We start from the raw sequence: 14,585 nt of genomic DNA, 5'->3' as shown, positions 1-14,585 counted from the left end.
TAGTACTCTTAATTCTGTAGAGTTCTACACATTTATGTAAATCGTGCAGTTGATGAAGCGACTCAGGGTGACTCATGCTGGCTCATGTTGATAGCGGATTACTCAGTAGCCGTGGTGTCTTACCAAGCACGAGTTCACCCGACTTCAAATTAGTATAAGATGAGCAGCACCCACTGCAATCACCTACTAACCATCCATAATTCATAATCCCGAATACATCAAGAGATCAAACATGACCACCCACACCCACCACAACATCCTCATCACCGGAGCCTCCGGCTACCTCGGCGGAACCCTCCTCGCCCACTGGCAATCATCCCACTTACCCCCCCACGGAACCCTCTACGCTCTCGTCCGCACCGACCAACAAAGCGACGCCGTGCAGGAGCTATACGGCGCGACTCCACTGAAGATAAACCTCAACGACGACCAAAACGTCAAGCAGACCATCATCGACCATGAAATCTCCATCATCTACTTCCTCATCGACGCCGGGAGTGCCCGCGTCCAAGTCCCTATGATCCAGGCTTTGGGTGAAGTGCATCAACGTACTGGCAAGACGGTGCATTTCTTGCATACTTCGGGTGCGAAGTTGTTTAGTAGTCATGCTGGTCATCCGACTGATTCTATTTTTTCCGATGCGGATCCCGGGTTGTTTGAGGTCCAGAGGAGTGCGAGGGTGGTGCATCCGTGGCTTGGACCGGTTAGTAAATCCCCTGTTTTCTTAGTTTTCAGAGTTATTTGATGGGTTACTTATGTGGTATGGTGAGATGGGATATATCTAGGCTCTGGAAGCAAATAACACCATAATTGCTACAGCAGAAGCCCACGGCGTACGCAGTTACATTTTCATTCCGTGTGTGGTGTACGGACCTGGAGAAGGGTTCGGGAATCGGATTTCCATCCAGACGGTCGCGATTGTCAAGGCTGCGGTGAAGGTGAAGCGCGTGTATCGCGTGGATGAGGGACGGCCGGTATGTATTCATTCTAATTCTGATTTTGGTTTTGCTTTCAGCATGTTATTCTGGAGAGAGGCTAATGGGGGATTGGGATATGGTAGGTCTGGCCTGTGGCTCATATTCAAGACACGGTCAGTCTGTATCTGGAGCTGCTGAGGAAGATGCTTCTTGGGGAGGAGTTGGATGCAGGTAAGCGAGGGTATTATCTCGCTGCGTCGGGTACGGTGGCGTGGGATGATTTGTATAGCGCGATGGCGCAGAGGCTGGCGGAGAGGGGGGTCGTGGAGGATGCAAAGGTGGGAGATGCTGATGATGCTGTATTGGAGGAGATGGGCGAGGCGCTGGGTCGTCCGAAGGACTTTGTGCCGGTGGAATTGGGTGGAGGGTAAGTTGGTTGAATGCTATATTGAGTGGGCATTTACTGATATCGATAGATGTGTGTTGGATGCTCAGCATGGACGACAGATTGGCTGGCAGCCAAAGTATACCCCCGAGCATATTCTCGAAGCTGCCAAGGATGAGGTAGATCTGATCCTGGAGAATCTCGACCGGTCTTGAATGGTATACATCAGAGATGAGTGGTTGATTGGGGGCTTGAAGAATACTCTTAACATTGTTATTACATATAAGCTTAAGAATAATAACAAGCGCCAAAATGACTAGCCATAGCATTTACTACATACTCTATAACCGTAAACTGACAGAAAATACTCAACTATATATCTATGACGAACTCCACCAGGAACTGCAAAAAAGAAAGCACAATTAGTTCAGCTGAGTCACAACCAGTGTATTTAATCTAGTAATGTTAAGAGGGCATCACGCAATCCATTCAGGAGTTATCAATCCTTCTCCCAAGATGGAGGATGTGACTCCATTAACCATATTATGCTTCAGAAAGACCCCCTCTCATGCGATCATAGTTAACCACAGCCTCCAGCAGAGTCTGAGTACCAAGAGCACTACACAATGATCAGCAACAGTACAACCACAACTACCGACGCACACTTACCAATCAGCCGGACTACAATACTCCTCAGGATGATGGCTAACCCCCTCCTTGCACGGCACAAAGATCATCGCCGTGGGACAATGCCGACTGGTATACACACTATCATGGCCCGCCCCGCTGGTCAATGGCATCCACTGGTCCTTACCCACCAGCTGCATAGCTGCATCCTGCACAGCGGCAATGCAGTGTTCATCGAACTTCACCGCCGCAGAGTCCGTATCCAGCGTCCAATCCAGCGAGACACCCTTACCATCCTCCCGCGCAATCTCAGCAAACGCCTGCAGACATTCATCCTGCACCGCGTGCACGACAGCATCTTGGGGATGACGGATGTCCAGGGTGAAAGCCACCTCGGAGGCGACGGTGTTGGTAGATGAACTGCGCGGCAGCTTCATCACGCCCGTGGAGGCGAGCGCGCCATGTCGCTTGGCAATAGCATTAGAGGCCACGATCATCTTGGATGCAGCGAGGACGGGATCCCGGCGCGCTGCCAGGGGTGTCGTGCCGGTGTGGGCATCACGACCACCCACTGTGATGGTGAACCACCGGTACCCCTGCGCGCCACGCACGACACCCACTGACTTGCCCGCCTCTTCGAGTATCGGGCCCTGCTCGATGTGCAGCTCGAAGTGGGCGCCTAGCGGGTATCCAGTCGCAGGGTCGTGGGAGCAGGCCACCGAACCGAGGAAGCCATGACGCTCCAACTCTGAGCGCAGGGTCACGGCCGGGTTGAAGATGTCTGTCAGTCCCCAGGCTTTCTCAAGGGGGATTTCTCCCGCCCAGACTCCGGAGGAGCACATCGACTTGGGGAATCGAGCACCTTCCTCGCTGTGGTCTGATAGTTAGAGTGATACTGTAATATCGAGGGGTATCACCAGGGGGACGTACTTGGTCCAATTGACCAGTCCAATGTCAAAGTTCGTTCGGAAGCCATTCTCCTTCATGGTACGCAAGACCTCCAGGGCCGCGAGTACACCCAGAATCCCATCGTAGCGACCACCTCGGGGCTGAGTGTCGAGATGGCTGCCCATGGCTGTCATGGGCGCCGGGGATCCCAGGGATCCGCGCTGCCGGGCAAACATGTTGCCCATCTGGTCCACTGTGACTGTGCAATCCAGTTTCTCAACTTCTTCGCGTAGCCAGTGACGCACTTTGGCATCGTCATCGGTCAGGCAGAGTCGGGCCATGCCGGTCTCTGTCGGTCCCCTGCAGGCAGTTCAGTTCAGCCCGTAGCACACAAGCAGGGAGATTTCTAACGGGCGCATGACTTACTGGCCGTAGCGATGGGCAGCTCCCCATTCACATGTTTGGTGAAGGGTCTCCATAAGGCGATCCGAGTTGATGCGGAGGCCTGAAGGACCCGACACGGTGGACAAGCAGCGGCGCCAGGCCGAGCGCGACAACTGGCGGGAGACAGAACGGCCAAACATGGTTGGGGGTAGAGGTGCTGCAGTGGTTGTGTTACTCTACAGATTCGCTATCGAAACTGGAGTTTGATACCCAGGCATTTAAAATATACGTGCTTCTAACCGAGGAAGGGATTGAGTTTTCGGGTTGCCTCTGCGCCTTCTGGGAACATGTCCAGTTGGGTCTGTCGCGAGAGGGCGCATTCCACTCGGCACTATTCCCCGCCCGTTATATAAGGAATCCCACCATCCGGTCAGTTAGATGGAAGGTATTTAGAAAATTAGAAAGAAAAACTATAATCATGTCTACTTACCGCAGGCCCATCTACATCAATCCCAGCTGGTCCACCACCTCCTCGGTGGCATCCCCCGGGGCGCTGGCCTTCCATCAACAATTCCCCGGCTATGCGCCGAGCCCGCTGCTGCCGCTGCCCGCCGTGGCCGAGGAATTGGGCGTGCGCGCCGTCTACCTCAAGCAGGAGAGCAATCGCTTCGGACTGCCCTCGTTTAAAGTCCTGGGGGCCTCATGGGCCATCTACCAGGCCATCCGCTCGGTGGTGCAGTTGCCCGAGGGTACGCCGCTGGACGCCTTGATCGAGCGGGTGCGCGCCCAGTCCGCTCCCATTACCCTCATCGCGGCCACCGAGGGTAACCATGGTCGCGCCGTGGCCCGTGTCGCCCAGCAGATGTCGCTGCAATGTCGCATCTACGTTCCGTGCACAATGCACGCCTACACCCAGGAAAAGATCCGCTCGGAGGGTGCCGAAGTGATGGTGGTGGACGGGGACTACGACCACGCCGTCGAGACGGCCGCCACAGCCGCCAACCAAATGCCCCAAGGCATCTTGATACAGGACACAACCTTAGACGGCTACGAAGAGATTCCGGCTTGGGTAGTTGAGGGCTATGCCACCTTACTCCAGGAAGCCGACGCTCAACTGCACGCCCTGGGCCTGAAGAACAACCTGGTCGTGGCTCCCGTGGGCGTGGGCTCCTTCGCTCAAGCCGTAGCCACGTACTACAAGTCGCGCGAGACCCCCGCCACGGTGGTGGCTGTCGAGCCAGATACGGCGCCCAGCCTGACACACTCCTTGCAACAAGGTCACCCAACCTCTGTAGTCACCAGTCCCAGCATCATGGCGGGGATGAACTGTGGCACCGTGTCGTCGGCCGCCTGGCCCCTGCTGCAACAGCTGGTCGATGTCAGCCTTACCGTCTCGGATTGGGAGAGCCACTGCGCCGTCCAGGACCTAGCTGCGCAATCCATCGACTCCGGCCCCTGTGGTGCTGCGTCGCTGGCGGCCATCCGCCGGTTCAAGGCGGAGGCTTCCCCGACCTCGACCTTCTTTTCGCCCGAGTCTGTCATTCTGCTTCTCAGCACGGAGGGCTCTCGTCCCTACGAGGTCCCGATGGATGTCTCCGTGGATGATCCGGTGGCACTGACTCAGGTGCTCACGCGAATCAATTCCTCCAATCCCACTCTGTCCAAGACACAGGGTGCCGGAGAGTCAGCCATCACCAACTACCTTTGCGCCTGGTTCGCCCATCGTGCCATCGAGCACCACCGCATCGAGACTGTGCCCGGACGGCCGTCCGTGGTGGGCATCGTGCGCGGCACTGGCGGCGGAGCGTCCGTCATGCTGAACGGACATGTCGACACCGTCAGCCTGACCACCTATGATGGCGATGCGCTCACCGGCCATCTCGGGGTGAAAGATGGGAAGGAGGCCGTGTTTGGCCGCGGCACGTTGGATATGAAGGGCGGTCTGGCAGCCGGGCTGTCGGCCCTTCCCGTGGCCCGGGAGCAACGACTAGCCGGCGACGTGATGGTAGCAGCGGTAGCAGACGAAGAGGATGCTTCCCAGGGCACTCAGGACGTGATTGCAGCCGGCTGGCGGGCCGATGCTGGAGTAGTCCTCGAGCCGACCAACCTGGCCATTGCGCACGCACACAAAGGGTTTGTGTGGGTAGAAGTGGAGATCTTGGGCCGAGCGGCCCACGGGTCCCAGCCGGCCGACGGGGTGGACGCCATCTTGAACATGGGGCACTTGCTCCAGGCATTGCGCGAGTATCAGGCGCAGCTGCCCGTTGATCCCGTGCTGGGACCGGGGTCCCTGCACTGTGGAGTCATCCAGGGTGGAGAGGAAGTGTCCTCGTATCCCGCCAGCTGCACGCTGACCCTAGAATACCGCACGGTGCCGGTGCAGACCAACGAGAAGATCCTGGCCGAGCTAGGTGCCATCTTACGGCGATTGAGTCAAAAGCACTCCGACTTCCAGTACCGAGAGCCGCGCATCACGCTCTGGCGCCCCAGCCAGCATGTTCCCCAGGATCATCCCGTGGTGCAGCAATTGGTCCAGCTGAGCACTGGGGTTCTCGGGCAACCTCCCCAGGTTCAGAGTGCTCCGTTCTGGTGTGATGCGGCATTGCTCACCGCGGCAGGGACCCCAAGCGTGGTGTTTGGCCCATCGGGGGCAGGCTTGCACTCGCATGAAGAATGGGTGGAGGTGGACAGTCTGCGGCAGCTTCGGGAGATTTTGGGGCAGTTCATCCAGCAGGTAAGTAAATAGAGTTGTTAGAAACAGACATTATGTACATATAGAGGAGACGATAAAGAAGAGCATTGGCAATTGATGATGAGATCATGGAGTGTAATATTGAGATGATGTACGGAGTACTACTCATGTAGTTGTTGTTGCCCGATCGGCGAAAGTTGAAGGGATTCTGACTCAAATGGCAAACCTCAGGCCAATCATCGGCAGCATTCGCCGACTTGCTCCAGTCTCCCACATCCAGCAGGCGGTGAAGGAAGTTCCAGTTACAGGATCCCCGCCTGCCCAAAGCAGCTCTGCCTTCTTTTCTCCTTTCCTTTCTTACAACATCTCGTCTTCCTCTGCTTCTCCTCCTTCTCATTTGTCCTCTGGACTGTCTTGCATTTGGCTCCACCATGGCATTCTTCATAGCCTGCACCTCTTAGACCCTCCCTCTTCCGGTGGCTTGTCACGAACATACTTCTTCCCCCCACATTATGGCTGACCCTTCCTCCTCCGACCACTGGGCGTACGGGCTGCCCTCCGCCTACTCAGATGCCGTCCCCGGTTTGGTAAACACGGAGGACATCTCCTCTGCGATTCCTCAATTACAGCATGACTGGGAATCGTTACAGATGCTTTCCGGCGCAAACCCTGAGTCCACACAGCCGGATTCGACTGACGACGCACCCGTCATCCCCCCACCTGATGACTTTGTCAATGTCTCCCAGTGGCTCGCGGGCGCCTATCGTCCCCCTGTCCCCTGCACATACTGTCAACAACATCGACTGCAGTGTCTGATCATTCGCACCACCCCGGCGAATCCGAATCCCGTCACCTCCTGTTCCAGTTGCGTCGCCCTCTTCCGTGAATGTAGCCTCGCCCGCGGCCAGAAGCGCCACCCCGCCGGCTTCGAAACCGTCTTTCCCGTCTTCAATCATCTGCATGGCGTGAACGAGTGGACCGAGGAGGAGCTGTTCCCCACTCCCCATATACTCCCAGCGTCGGCCTCACCTAATGACCAGGCGCAATCAGCGCATGGCCAGGAAAGAACGGAGGAGGACGGACAGCACAAGCCACGGTTTTCCCGAAAAGGCGCCAAAGTATTGCGGGATTGGCTCTATCGCAACCAACATGCCCCGTATCCCACCGACGAACAGAAAGCTGCGTTTGCCCAGCAGACCGGCCTCACCGAGAAGCAGATCTCCACCTGGTTCGCCAATGCTCGACGGCGCCACCGTATGGCCCACCGCACCTCCCGACCGAGTCAAATCTTCCGGAGCGGCTCCCCGATGCCCACGGCCCGATCGGCGGCCCTGACTCCAATGGAACGCTGGCAGCGATCACCACCAGACCAGGAACCCGTACCAGAGTCGGTCATTCAACAAGCCATTGCTGCCACCGGCACCGATGCCGCCTGGGATTACCCCCACACCCCTGGCAATGCGAGTCCCTGTCCCAGTTCTCACCACCTTGCATCCTCCATTTCGAGCATCGACAGTGAACCGTCGCAGGCGTCGTCTGGGAGCTTCTCATCCGCCTGGAGTTATCAGTCGGAGAACTTTTTGCCATTCCCACTGTCGGAGGGGCGCCCGCGATCCCACTCCCGTCGCAGACGGCCCAGGCGTCAGTCCGCAGCGGGGAGCCCATACCAATGTACCTTCTGTGTGGACGCGTTCAAGAAAAAGCATGATTGGGTCCGTCATGAAAAGAGCGTACACCTGTCGTTGGAATCCTGGATCTGTAGCGTGGGATCGGGCGTTCTGGAACTCGCTGGCTCGGGGGTATTAGCATGCGATTTCTGCGGTGCCTCTCCACTGACCGAATCTCATTTCTCGACCCATGAATTCGACGTGTGTGCGGATCGCCCGCTATCGGAACGTTCCTTTCGGCGCAAGGACCACTTGATCCAACACTTTCGCAAGTTCCATCACTGCACCACGGTCCCCGCCCTACGCGTTGAAGCCTGTCGCGTTGTGACCAATGATGTGCAAAGCCGGTGTGGATTTTGCCAGCAAGTCCTCCCCACGTGGGCAGCTCGCGCAGACCATCTGGCGGAACACTTCAAGAACGGACGGCGCATGGCGGACTGGTCGGGGGACTGGGGGCTGGACCCCTTGTACCAGGCCCTATTGCGGGATGCCGTCCTGCCCGCGGATCGGTCCGTGTACTGCGAAGAGGTTCCTTGACCGTCTCAGATACCATGTCTCAATTTTATCGCCCATTAACATCGTCTGCCACGGTGCGGCTGGTCCTCAGACACATAGACGGTCGGATAGAGACTTCGACTGTTGGACAAGGGCTGTGGCGGATATCCGCCCCCCTCTAAAAGTTCTAACCTGGTTACCATACGCAGGCCGACCACGAGCGGGCTGTCAAGCCATCTAAACTAGGCCTCTAATGGGCTCCCCGGCGTCGAGATCCGATTCGAGATCACCTTGAGACGGCTCTGTCTCATTGGGTCTTATATGTGCAGGATGTATAAACTGAAAACTGCTCTCGACTGTAAAATATGCCGGTTATCTTCAAGAGGTCACCTTGCTGCACGTTTGCGGCGTGTCTTCAGCCATCTGTCGCGCCACTAATGTTGGCCAGAACCAGTATACACCTTCGATTCCGGGGCTGGAGATATTATATCGTAGCGCAGAGCTGTGGAGGACGTAGGAAATATCCCATTCTGGGTCTGTAAGAGCCGTGTGATAGTGTATGCGTTGTATGCAATTTTACTAGGGACAGCGTCCCAGCGGTGCGACTGCATAGGAGAGAACACTCGATAGCTGGTGCCATGCACCGACAAGATGCCTTCAGTCAATTAACATAATGACAATAGCACACTCTGCATGAAGGAATATAACCCTCTGGTCGACGAATTTCATTGTCGCTGCATCAGATAAATAGCCAACATCCTACCAGAAATCTCTCTTAGCCTCATGTAGGCAACTTTGACTTGTCAGCAAGGCCAACAAACAACCTCGGCTCAGCCATGCTCAGCCCTTTAATGTTGACATGAATTAATTGTACTCCAGTGGATCAGCGAAGTGAGAGTGATACTCGTAGTAGTTGAGTTCATTAATCTCAAGCTCAATCCGTCATTTCTAGAGCTTTAAAGGTCTGAAAGTTTTTCGAGCTAGCGGAACAATAAGACCAATAAATATATATTTCATCATGCAGTCGGATAGATCATTTGTTGTTTCCTTCGAACGCCCTTCATCACTAGCAACTAGTATAGGCACCATTACACTGAATAGCAGCCTGTTCAAATCGTTTCCTTACAAAGAAATTACTTACAACTTTACTAATACTACTACGTATCTTTGTCGGTTCAGTGTTTACAATGAATTTCGGTAGCACATAGGAAGTTGATGTTTCTTATCGGGTAATCATTTTCCCGGGTTATCCGGGCTTCCGACCGCCGCAACATCCCGCCGGACTTCGTAGTATCGAATGACTTACACGCTGACTAGCTTGTATTTCTAATCTTAACTCCCGAAAAAGAGCCGTTCCAGCCATCCAGGCAAAATATTCGTATATACATTTGTCTACTGGAAGATACTATATCACACCATGGGGCACCCCAAGGCGCCCTAGGGAGAGTATGTATTTGTACAAAACCGTCAGGGAGAGAAAAGGGAGAGAGGGAGGTATCGTGCAAGAGTCGTCATCATGAAATTCGCATCACTTTCTTCAGCCCGTGCAGGGACACCGGCTTGACCAAATACTCATCCACCCCTGCCGCCACCGCTTGTTGCTGTCGGTCCGCCGACCCCAAGCCAGTCACCGCGATGATGCGCGAGGGAATGAGACCACTCTTCTTCTCGTATCGTCGGATGTGGTCCGTCGCAACGATGCCGTCCATCACGGGCATCGAAATGTCTATCCCGCACGGTCAGTTTTACTCCCGGGTGCCCAGACAAGGAGAGGAGTCTTACCCATTAAGATGAGATCGTGGCGCCGAGTGGCTGCCTTGTAGGTGTTCAGGGCAAGCAGTCCATTGGATGCAGTGTCATAGCTGCAACCGATCTTTCGAATGAACGCCGCCAAAATCTATGAACCCACAATCAGTCATGCCATGCACGAACAAGGGGTAAGTAGAGTCGACGAACCTTGAGGTTGATGTCGTTGTCATCTACGATGAGAACGTGCGTGTCCTTGGGTGCCTTGCTGGGCGGGTGAGAATGCGCGGGCTCCAGGGGCGCACACGGGGAGGCGAAATCAATAGCCGAATCGGGGGCACTCGACGGCGTCAGACCGGGCGAATCATATAGAGAGGGCTGCAGCGGCACTGGTGCCGGCCGCGACGGCGGGCGATTCAGCGCAGCTTCACGGGCCAGGGTCTGCACCCGCCGGATGGCCTCGTCAAACTTCTGTGGTCCGAATCTATCCTATTGTTAGCTTGGGTTGAATTGCAATATGGAGGGGGGACGTTGTAAGGTCCACGTACGGCTGAGCTACCCGAACCACATTCGGAGCCAGCGCCTCGATTTGCGGCAACGGCTTGTTGCTATCCAGTACGATAAAGTATCTGAACCCGCGCTGCATCATCAGCTCGATGGGAGACGGTTTGTCTGGCGTCTGGTGCAAATCGCCCTGCTCAATCACGGCCACGTCACCCTGAGCGCGGTCCAGTGACTCAGCCACTGTTAGGGTCCAACCCGGTTGCTGGACGAGCGCCGAAGTCAGCGAGCTCCGAATGGCCAGCTTGCGTTTGGCTTCGGCCGGAAGAATGCCCGTGGGGATCTCCCGCGGGTTGGGATAACCGTCGAATCCGATCAGGCAGGCTGCCATGGGCGGCAGCGGCGTGGCGAGTTCGTCCGGGCTGCCGCGACGGGACGCCTGCGCCATGCTGGGCTGCACGGGGATGTAAATGTCGACCTGGGTGCCCACGCCGACCTCGCTGCGTACATCGATGTGGCCTTCTAACGAGGCCACCAGCTGGCGCACAATGCTAAAGCCCAGCCCGAGACCTTCCGACAAAGAATCTTCCTGCGTGAAAGGAGAGAATAGCTTGTGCCGGAGAAAGTCTGGGGTAATGCCCGATCCAGTGTCGGTGACCGACAGATGCGCCAAGACGGTGTGTGGATTGGACTCACGACGGGCCTCGGAGAGCGAAACTTCGACAAAGCCAGCCTTGGTCCACTTCAACGAATTGCCCAGCAGGTTCATGACGATGCGTCGCCAGGCGCCCGCTACCGACTGTATTCGCCACGTGCTCCGCTCTTGTACGCGCACCACGACGGTGAGCTCCCCGTCCGGCCGCGTCGAAGGCGGTTGCGCCGGTCGGCCGGTCAAGGGAGCCACCGCCTGGGCCAACCGCTGACCCGTATACTGGACATCGGTCACTTCTTCGATGAGATCGTCCAGGTCGAACACGGTCAACAGATTCGTCACGCTGGGTTTAGATTGATCGGGACTGCTCTCCTCGGTCGTCGTCAGGTTGTTGATCTTGGCGAAGTCCAGACTTTTTTTGGAGGATTAGCAGGGAGCGGTTGTAATCAACAGCAACAGGGAAAAGACACTCACAGGTGGTTCAAAGTATCCAGCAGCGTCAAACCACAGCTCTTGACCATGTTCATCCAGTGAGCCTGACTCGAGTGCAACGGCGTGGTCTGCAGCAGTTCTGCGCTGGCCAGGATGCCATGCAGCGGCGACCGCAGCTCGTGGCTGACCGAGGAGATGAAATCCGATTTGGACTGCTGGGTGCTGGCCCAATCCACGCGGGCCACCTCGGAAATGATGGAGTCCCCAAACACCTTGAAGTAATGCAGCTCGTCCACGCCCAGCACACGATTGCTGGCCTGCGTCCACACCAGGGTGCCCGCCAGCCAGCGGGATTGATTCCAGTCCCACAAGGGGTAGAAGAGGACACAGTAGGCATCGGGTAACTGCTGGCGAAGTCGACGACAGATGTTGGACATGATATGATCGCCTTCCGAGCGCTCGGCTAGCGAGGGAGACAGGGATTGGCCGCCCTCCTCGTCAATCCAATCTTGCAGGTTGAAAAACTGGCCGTGGGGGAAGGCGGCAATCATCTGGTTGAGAAGGGCCTCGGTGACGGGTGGACTGGCGCAGACCTCATCCTGTTGGGCGCTGCCGAGCACTTCACAGGGCTTCTCCGAAATGTTGGACAGGGAGCCCACGCCGGGCAAGTCGACGGGGCTGGGATAGGGATCGGCGAGAAACTCGGGATTGGCGGTGGTGGGGAGCGGCTCCCAGGACCCGGGCTGGCCGGGGCGAACACTGCTTGTTTCGTTAATACGCCTCTGCGAATCCTCGGCTGGGACACAATACTCACACTCCGGCGTTGCACCGAGAGGCGTCCAGAAACACGACGCCATCCAGGTCCATCGAGTCGCGCAGGGTGACACTGGCGCGGTTGAAGATGCGCGACAGGCTTTCGGAGCGGGCCTCGCGCTCGACGACGGACACGGCGGGATATTCGGTGTGGTCGGACACTACCACGCTGGAATCATGGGTCTCCGATCCGTCGGGCGGGAGGGTCTCGTCCGGAGGAGCGACCGGAACGGTGCGTGGACCCGGAACGTTCACGGAGGTGGAGGTGGCAGTGAGCTCGGAGCACGCAACGGCGGAGAACAACGAGGCCAATTCCCCCGTCATCTCGGAGGATGCGGACTGGACCTGCGTCGGCGAGTCACGCAGCGGGTCGTCGGTCAAGGACAGGGGCTCCGGGGGTGCGGGCTGCGTGCTCGGCACCAGGGTCGGTCCCTGGCTAGGGCCGGGCATATCGGTGGGGTCGAAGGCTGGATGATCCTTCACGAAGCTGGTCAGACCCTTGACCAGGCTCTCGGCGCGGCGATGCGAATGGGAGATGCGGACGTGCTCGAGGTGTTGGGAGGCGGCATCGGCCACCTCGCGCAGGGAGGCCACCTCCCGATCCCCGAAGACGGCGCGAGGCTTGTCGTCGATGACACAAAAGGAGCCGAGCACATGACCGGCGGGACTGTACAGCGGGACCTCGGCGTAAAAGCGAAAATAGGGCCAGCTTGTGACATAGGGACGATCCTTGAAGAAGTCCTCCTGGGTGAAGTCCCGGACGACGAAGCGGGAGGTGTTGGCGGTCACGTTGACGGAGTCGACCACCTTGGAGGGATCCTGACCGGTGAACAGGGCAATGGAGTGCGGACAGACGCCCCAGATCAGGTCGAGGGTGCGGACCCCCAGGTAGATGCCGTCCCCGGGGTCATGGTGATCCTTATCATACAAGGAGATGGATTTGGTGGCTTCGGCGATCAGATACTGGTTGGAGCCATCGATGATGGAGATGAAGGCGCGATTGCAGGCAAAGCGAAAGACAGCCAGTTGGGCCAGCGCCGTGAGAGTGATGTCGGACGATAGCCGGACGTCGGGAGTGGTGAAGGAATCCCCATCGGCGGCAGAGTGAGATTTCTCTGCGGCCGCTTCCAGACGGAGGGCGGGACGATCAACAGTGCAATAGTACCTGTAAGTAGCAAGACGAGCGCAGCGATGGTTAGACTTCTAGTAAGTTTTGATACGCAGTTGCATTGTAGGGAGGGAGGGATTTGTTGGGATCGACATTGCAGGGAGGATCAGATCAGATCTGATCTGCTTGTTTGTTGATCTGAACCTCTCGGGGAAAAAAAGGCGGAGACGAGAGCGATTGACTTACCGAGACAAGTCTCGAATTCTTTCCCGCTCAGCCTCAGGGTGCTGGAAGGAGGCCGCCATCACTCAGGGGAGACTGCTGGCATATCGTAGGAGAGACGATGGAGGGAAGATGGAGAGAGGAAAACAGAAACGAAGAAGAAAACAGAGAGAGAGAGAGAGAGAGAGAGAGAGAGAGAGAGAGAGAGAGAAAAGCCACCGCCGGAAAAAGAAAGCGAGAGAAGCAGGGGAAAAGAGAGGCGGACGGGCACCGGGGAGTAGCCTAGTGGTGAGCCAAACGAAGGAAATGTGGGGGAACCAGTGGCAGAGGAGAGAGGACAACTCGAAAGAGGATAGAGGAAAGGGAAAGGGAAAGGGAGGAAAAAGAGAAAGAAGGGGAAAGATTGAGAGAGATGGAGAAAGAGACCGAAAGAGAGTGTGGGAATATGGAGATGGTGGACTAGTTTCTCTACTATCCAGATACCAACAATGTCTCCTCGGGAGACAGTAAGCGACGGTGTGACTGGCCGGCGAGGGAACCCGCCGCTGAGAATCGTCGCCTGCCAAAAAACCGGCTTTTGGCGCCATCCGCCGACGTTGCTCATTGGCGGCCCGCCCCGCTCCCCCCGCCGGGCCAGACCCCCGTCGGCCTGGCACTAGTCCTATTCGGGCCTGGACGCCGTTGGGCAACGGCTGACTCATCGGTCGAGTGTCCATATATGCCTGAGGCAGCGCGGCACGGTCGGTTCAGGCACCCCGATTCATCGGATGGCAGCCGATTTGACCGTTGGTCGATCTATAAAACAGTACTAGTACTTTAGCGATGCAGCGAGATGCAGTCCCGGCGTGTCCTTATCAGTATGAGCATAGTATATATATTATATATACGATATCTATGACATCAATCAGCTGTAGACTATTAGGCGCGGGACCCGCCGATCGGGATCCCGACAAACTTCCCAGATCAACCATCGATCTGCCTCCTTTGCTCTCCCCGATCGGATATGCGATTCAGTGGGTGGAACCCATTCCCTCGTGCGAGTTTAACTCAAATCTT

General features: G+C 56.7%; 6 protein-coding genes across 6 annotated transcripts; 3 read left to right on the top strand and 3 right to left on the bottom strand.

Moving 5' to 3' along the window:
- Positions 1-163: 163 nt before the first annotated feature.
- On the top strand, positions 164-1,632 carry ASPBRDRAFT_45071 (uncharacterized protein). Its single transcript, XM_067625321.1, has 4 exons — positions 164-703; positions 786-974; positions 1,061-1,344; positions 1,394-1,632. Exons 1-4 carry the CDS (start codon positions 233-235, stop codon positions 1,515-1,517), a joined length of 1,068 nt encoding a protein of 355 aa, XP_067477042.1. The 5' UTR covers positions 164-232; the 3' UTR covers positions 1,518-1,632.
- A 213-nt stretch (positions 1,633-1,845) lies between these two features.
- ASPBRDRAFT_56588 (M20 family metallo-hydrolase) lies at positions 1,846-3,401 on the bottom strand (the record flags this gene model as incomplete). The annotated part of the gene is made up of 4 exons (XM_067627594.1): positions 1,846-1,921; positions 1,972-2,799; positions 2,860-3,177; positions 3,244-3,401. 4 exons carry the CDS (start codon positions 3,399-3,401, stop codon positions 1,846-1,848), a joined length of 1,380 nt encoding a protein of 459 aa, XP_067477041.1.
- Positions 3,402-3,679: 278 nt separating this feature from the next.
- On the top strand, positions 3,680-5,947 carry ASPBRDRAFT_56587 (uncharacterized protein; the record flags this gene model as incomplete). Its single annotated transcript, XM_067627593.1, has 1 exon — positions 3,680-5,947. The coding sequence occupies one exon, from the start codon at positions 3,680-3,682 to the stop codon at positions 5,945-5,947; it is 2,268 nt and encodes a 755-aa protein (XP_067477040.1).
- A 458-nt stretch (positions 5,948-6,405) lies between these two features.
- On the top strand, positions 6,406-8,097 carry ASPBRDRAFT_31698 (homeobox domain-containing protein; the record flags this gene model as incomplete). Its single annotated transcript, XM_067622927.1, has 1 exon — positions 6,406-8,097. One exon carries the CDS (start codon positions 6,406-6,408, stop codon positions 8,095-8,097), a length of 1,692 nt encoding a protein of 563 aa, XP_067477039.1.
- A 1,184-nt stretch (positions 8,098-9,281) lies between these two features.
- ASPBRDRAFT_45067 (hybrid sensor histidine kinase/response regulator) lies at positions 9,282-13,732 on the bottom strand. The gene is made up of 7 exons (XM_067625320.1): positions 13,554-13,732; positions 12,201-13,364; positions 11,429-12,145; positions 10,350-11,366; positions 10,012-10,285; positions 9,838-9,952; positions 9,282-9,781 (listed from the first exon to the last, which is right to left on the bottom strand). Exons 1-7 carry the CDS (start codon positions 13,610-13,612, stop codon positions 9,570-9,572), a joined length of 3,558 nt encoding a protein of 1,185 aa, XP_067477038.1. The 5' UTR covers positions 13,613-13,732; the 3' UTR covers positions 9,282-9,569.
- On the bottom strand, positions 13,439-14,398 carry ASPBRDRAFT_640198 (uncharacterized protein). Its single transcript, XM_067628446.1, has one exon. The coding sequence runs from the start codon at positions 14,243-14,245 to the stop codon at positions 13,616-13,618; it is 630 nt and encodes a 209-aa protein (XP_067477037.1). The 5' UTR covers positions 14,246-14,398; the 3' UTR covers positions 13,439-13,615.
- Between the last annotated feature and the right edge of the window lie 187 nt (positions 14,399-14,585).

Source organism: Aspergillus brasiliensis, assembly GCF_001889945.1.
Source record: "Aspergillus brasiliensis CBS 101740 unplaced genomic scaffold ASPBRscaffold_9, whole genome shotgun sequence".
NCBI classification, from domain to species: domain Eukaryota; kingdom Fungi; phylum Ascomycota; class Eurotiomycetes; order Eurotiales; family Aspergillaceae; genus Aspergillus; species Aspergillus brasiliensis.
This window is presented reverse-complemented; position numbering and strand designations above follow the sequence as displayed.

Coding starts and splice junctions, on each gene's coding strand:
- ASPBRDRAFT_45071 (XM_067625321.1), top strand. CDS start 233: ATGACCACCCACACCCACCACAACATCCTCATCACCGGAGCCTCCGGC. Junction 975..1,060: donor GCGTGGATGAGGGACGGCCG/GTATGTATTCAT, acceptor GGGATATGGTAG/GTCTGGCCTGTGGCTCATAT. Junction 1,345..1,393: donor CCGGTGGAATTGGGTGGAGG/GTAAGTTGGTTG, acceptor TGATATCGATAG/ATGTGTGTTGGATGCTCAGC.
- ASPBRDRAFT_640198 (XM_067628446.1), bottom strand. CDS start 14,245: ATGGACACTCGACCGATGAGTCAGCCGTTGCCCAACGGCGTCCAGGCC.
- ASPBRDRAFT_45067 (XM_067625320.1), bottom strand. CDS start 13,612: ATGGCGGCCTCCTTCCAGCACCCTGAGGCTGAGCGGGAAAGAATTCGA. Junction 13,365..13,553: donor AGAATTCGAGACTTGTCTCG/GTAAGTCAATCG, acceptor TGCTACTTACAG/GTACTATTGCACTGTTGATC. Junction 10,286..10,349: donor GTGGTTCGGGTAGCTCAGCC/GTACGTGGACCT, acceptor ACAATAGGATAG/ATTCGGACCACAGAAGTTTG.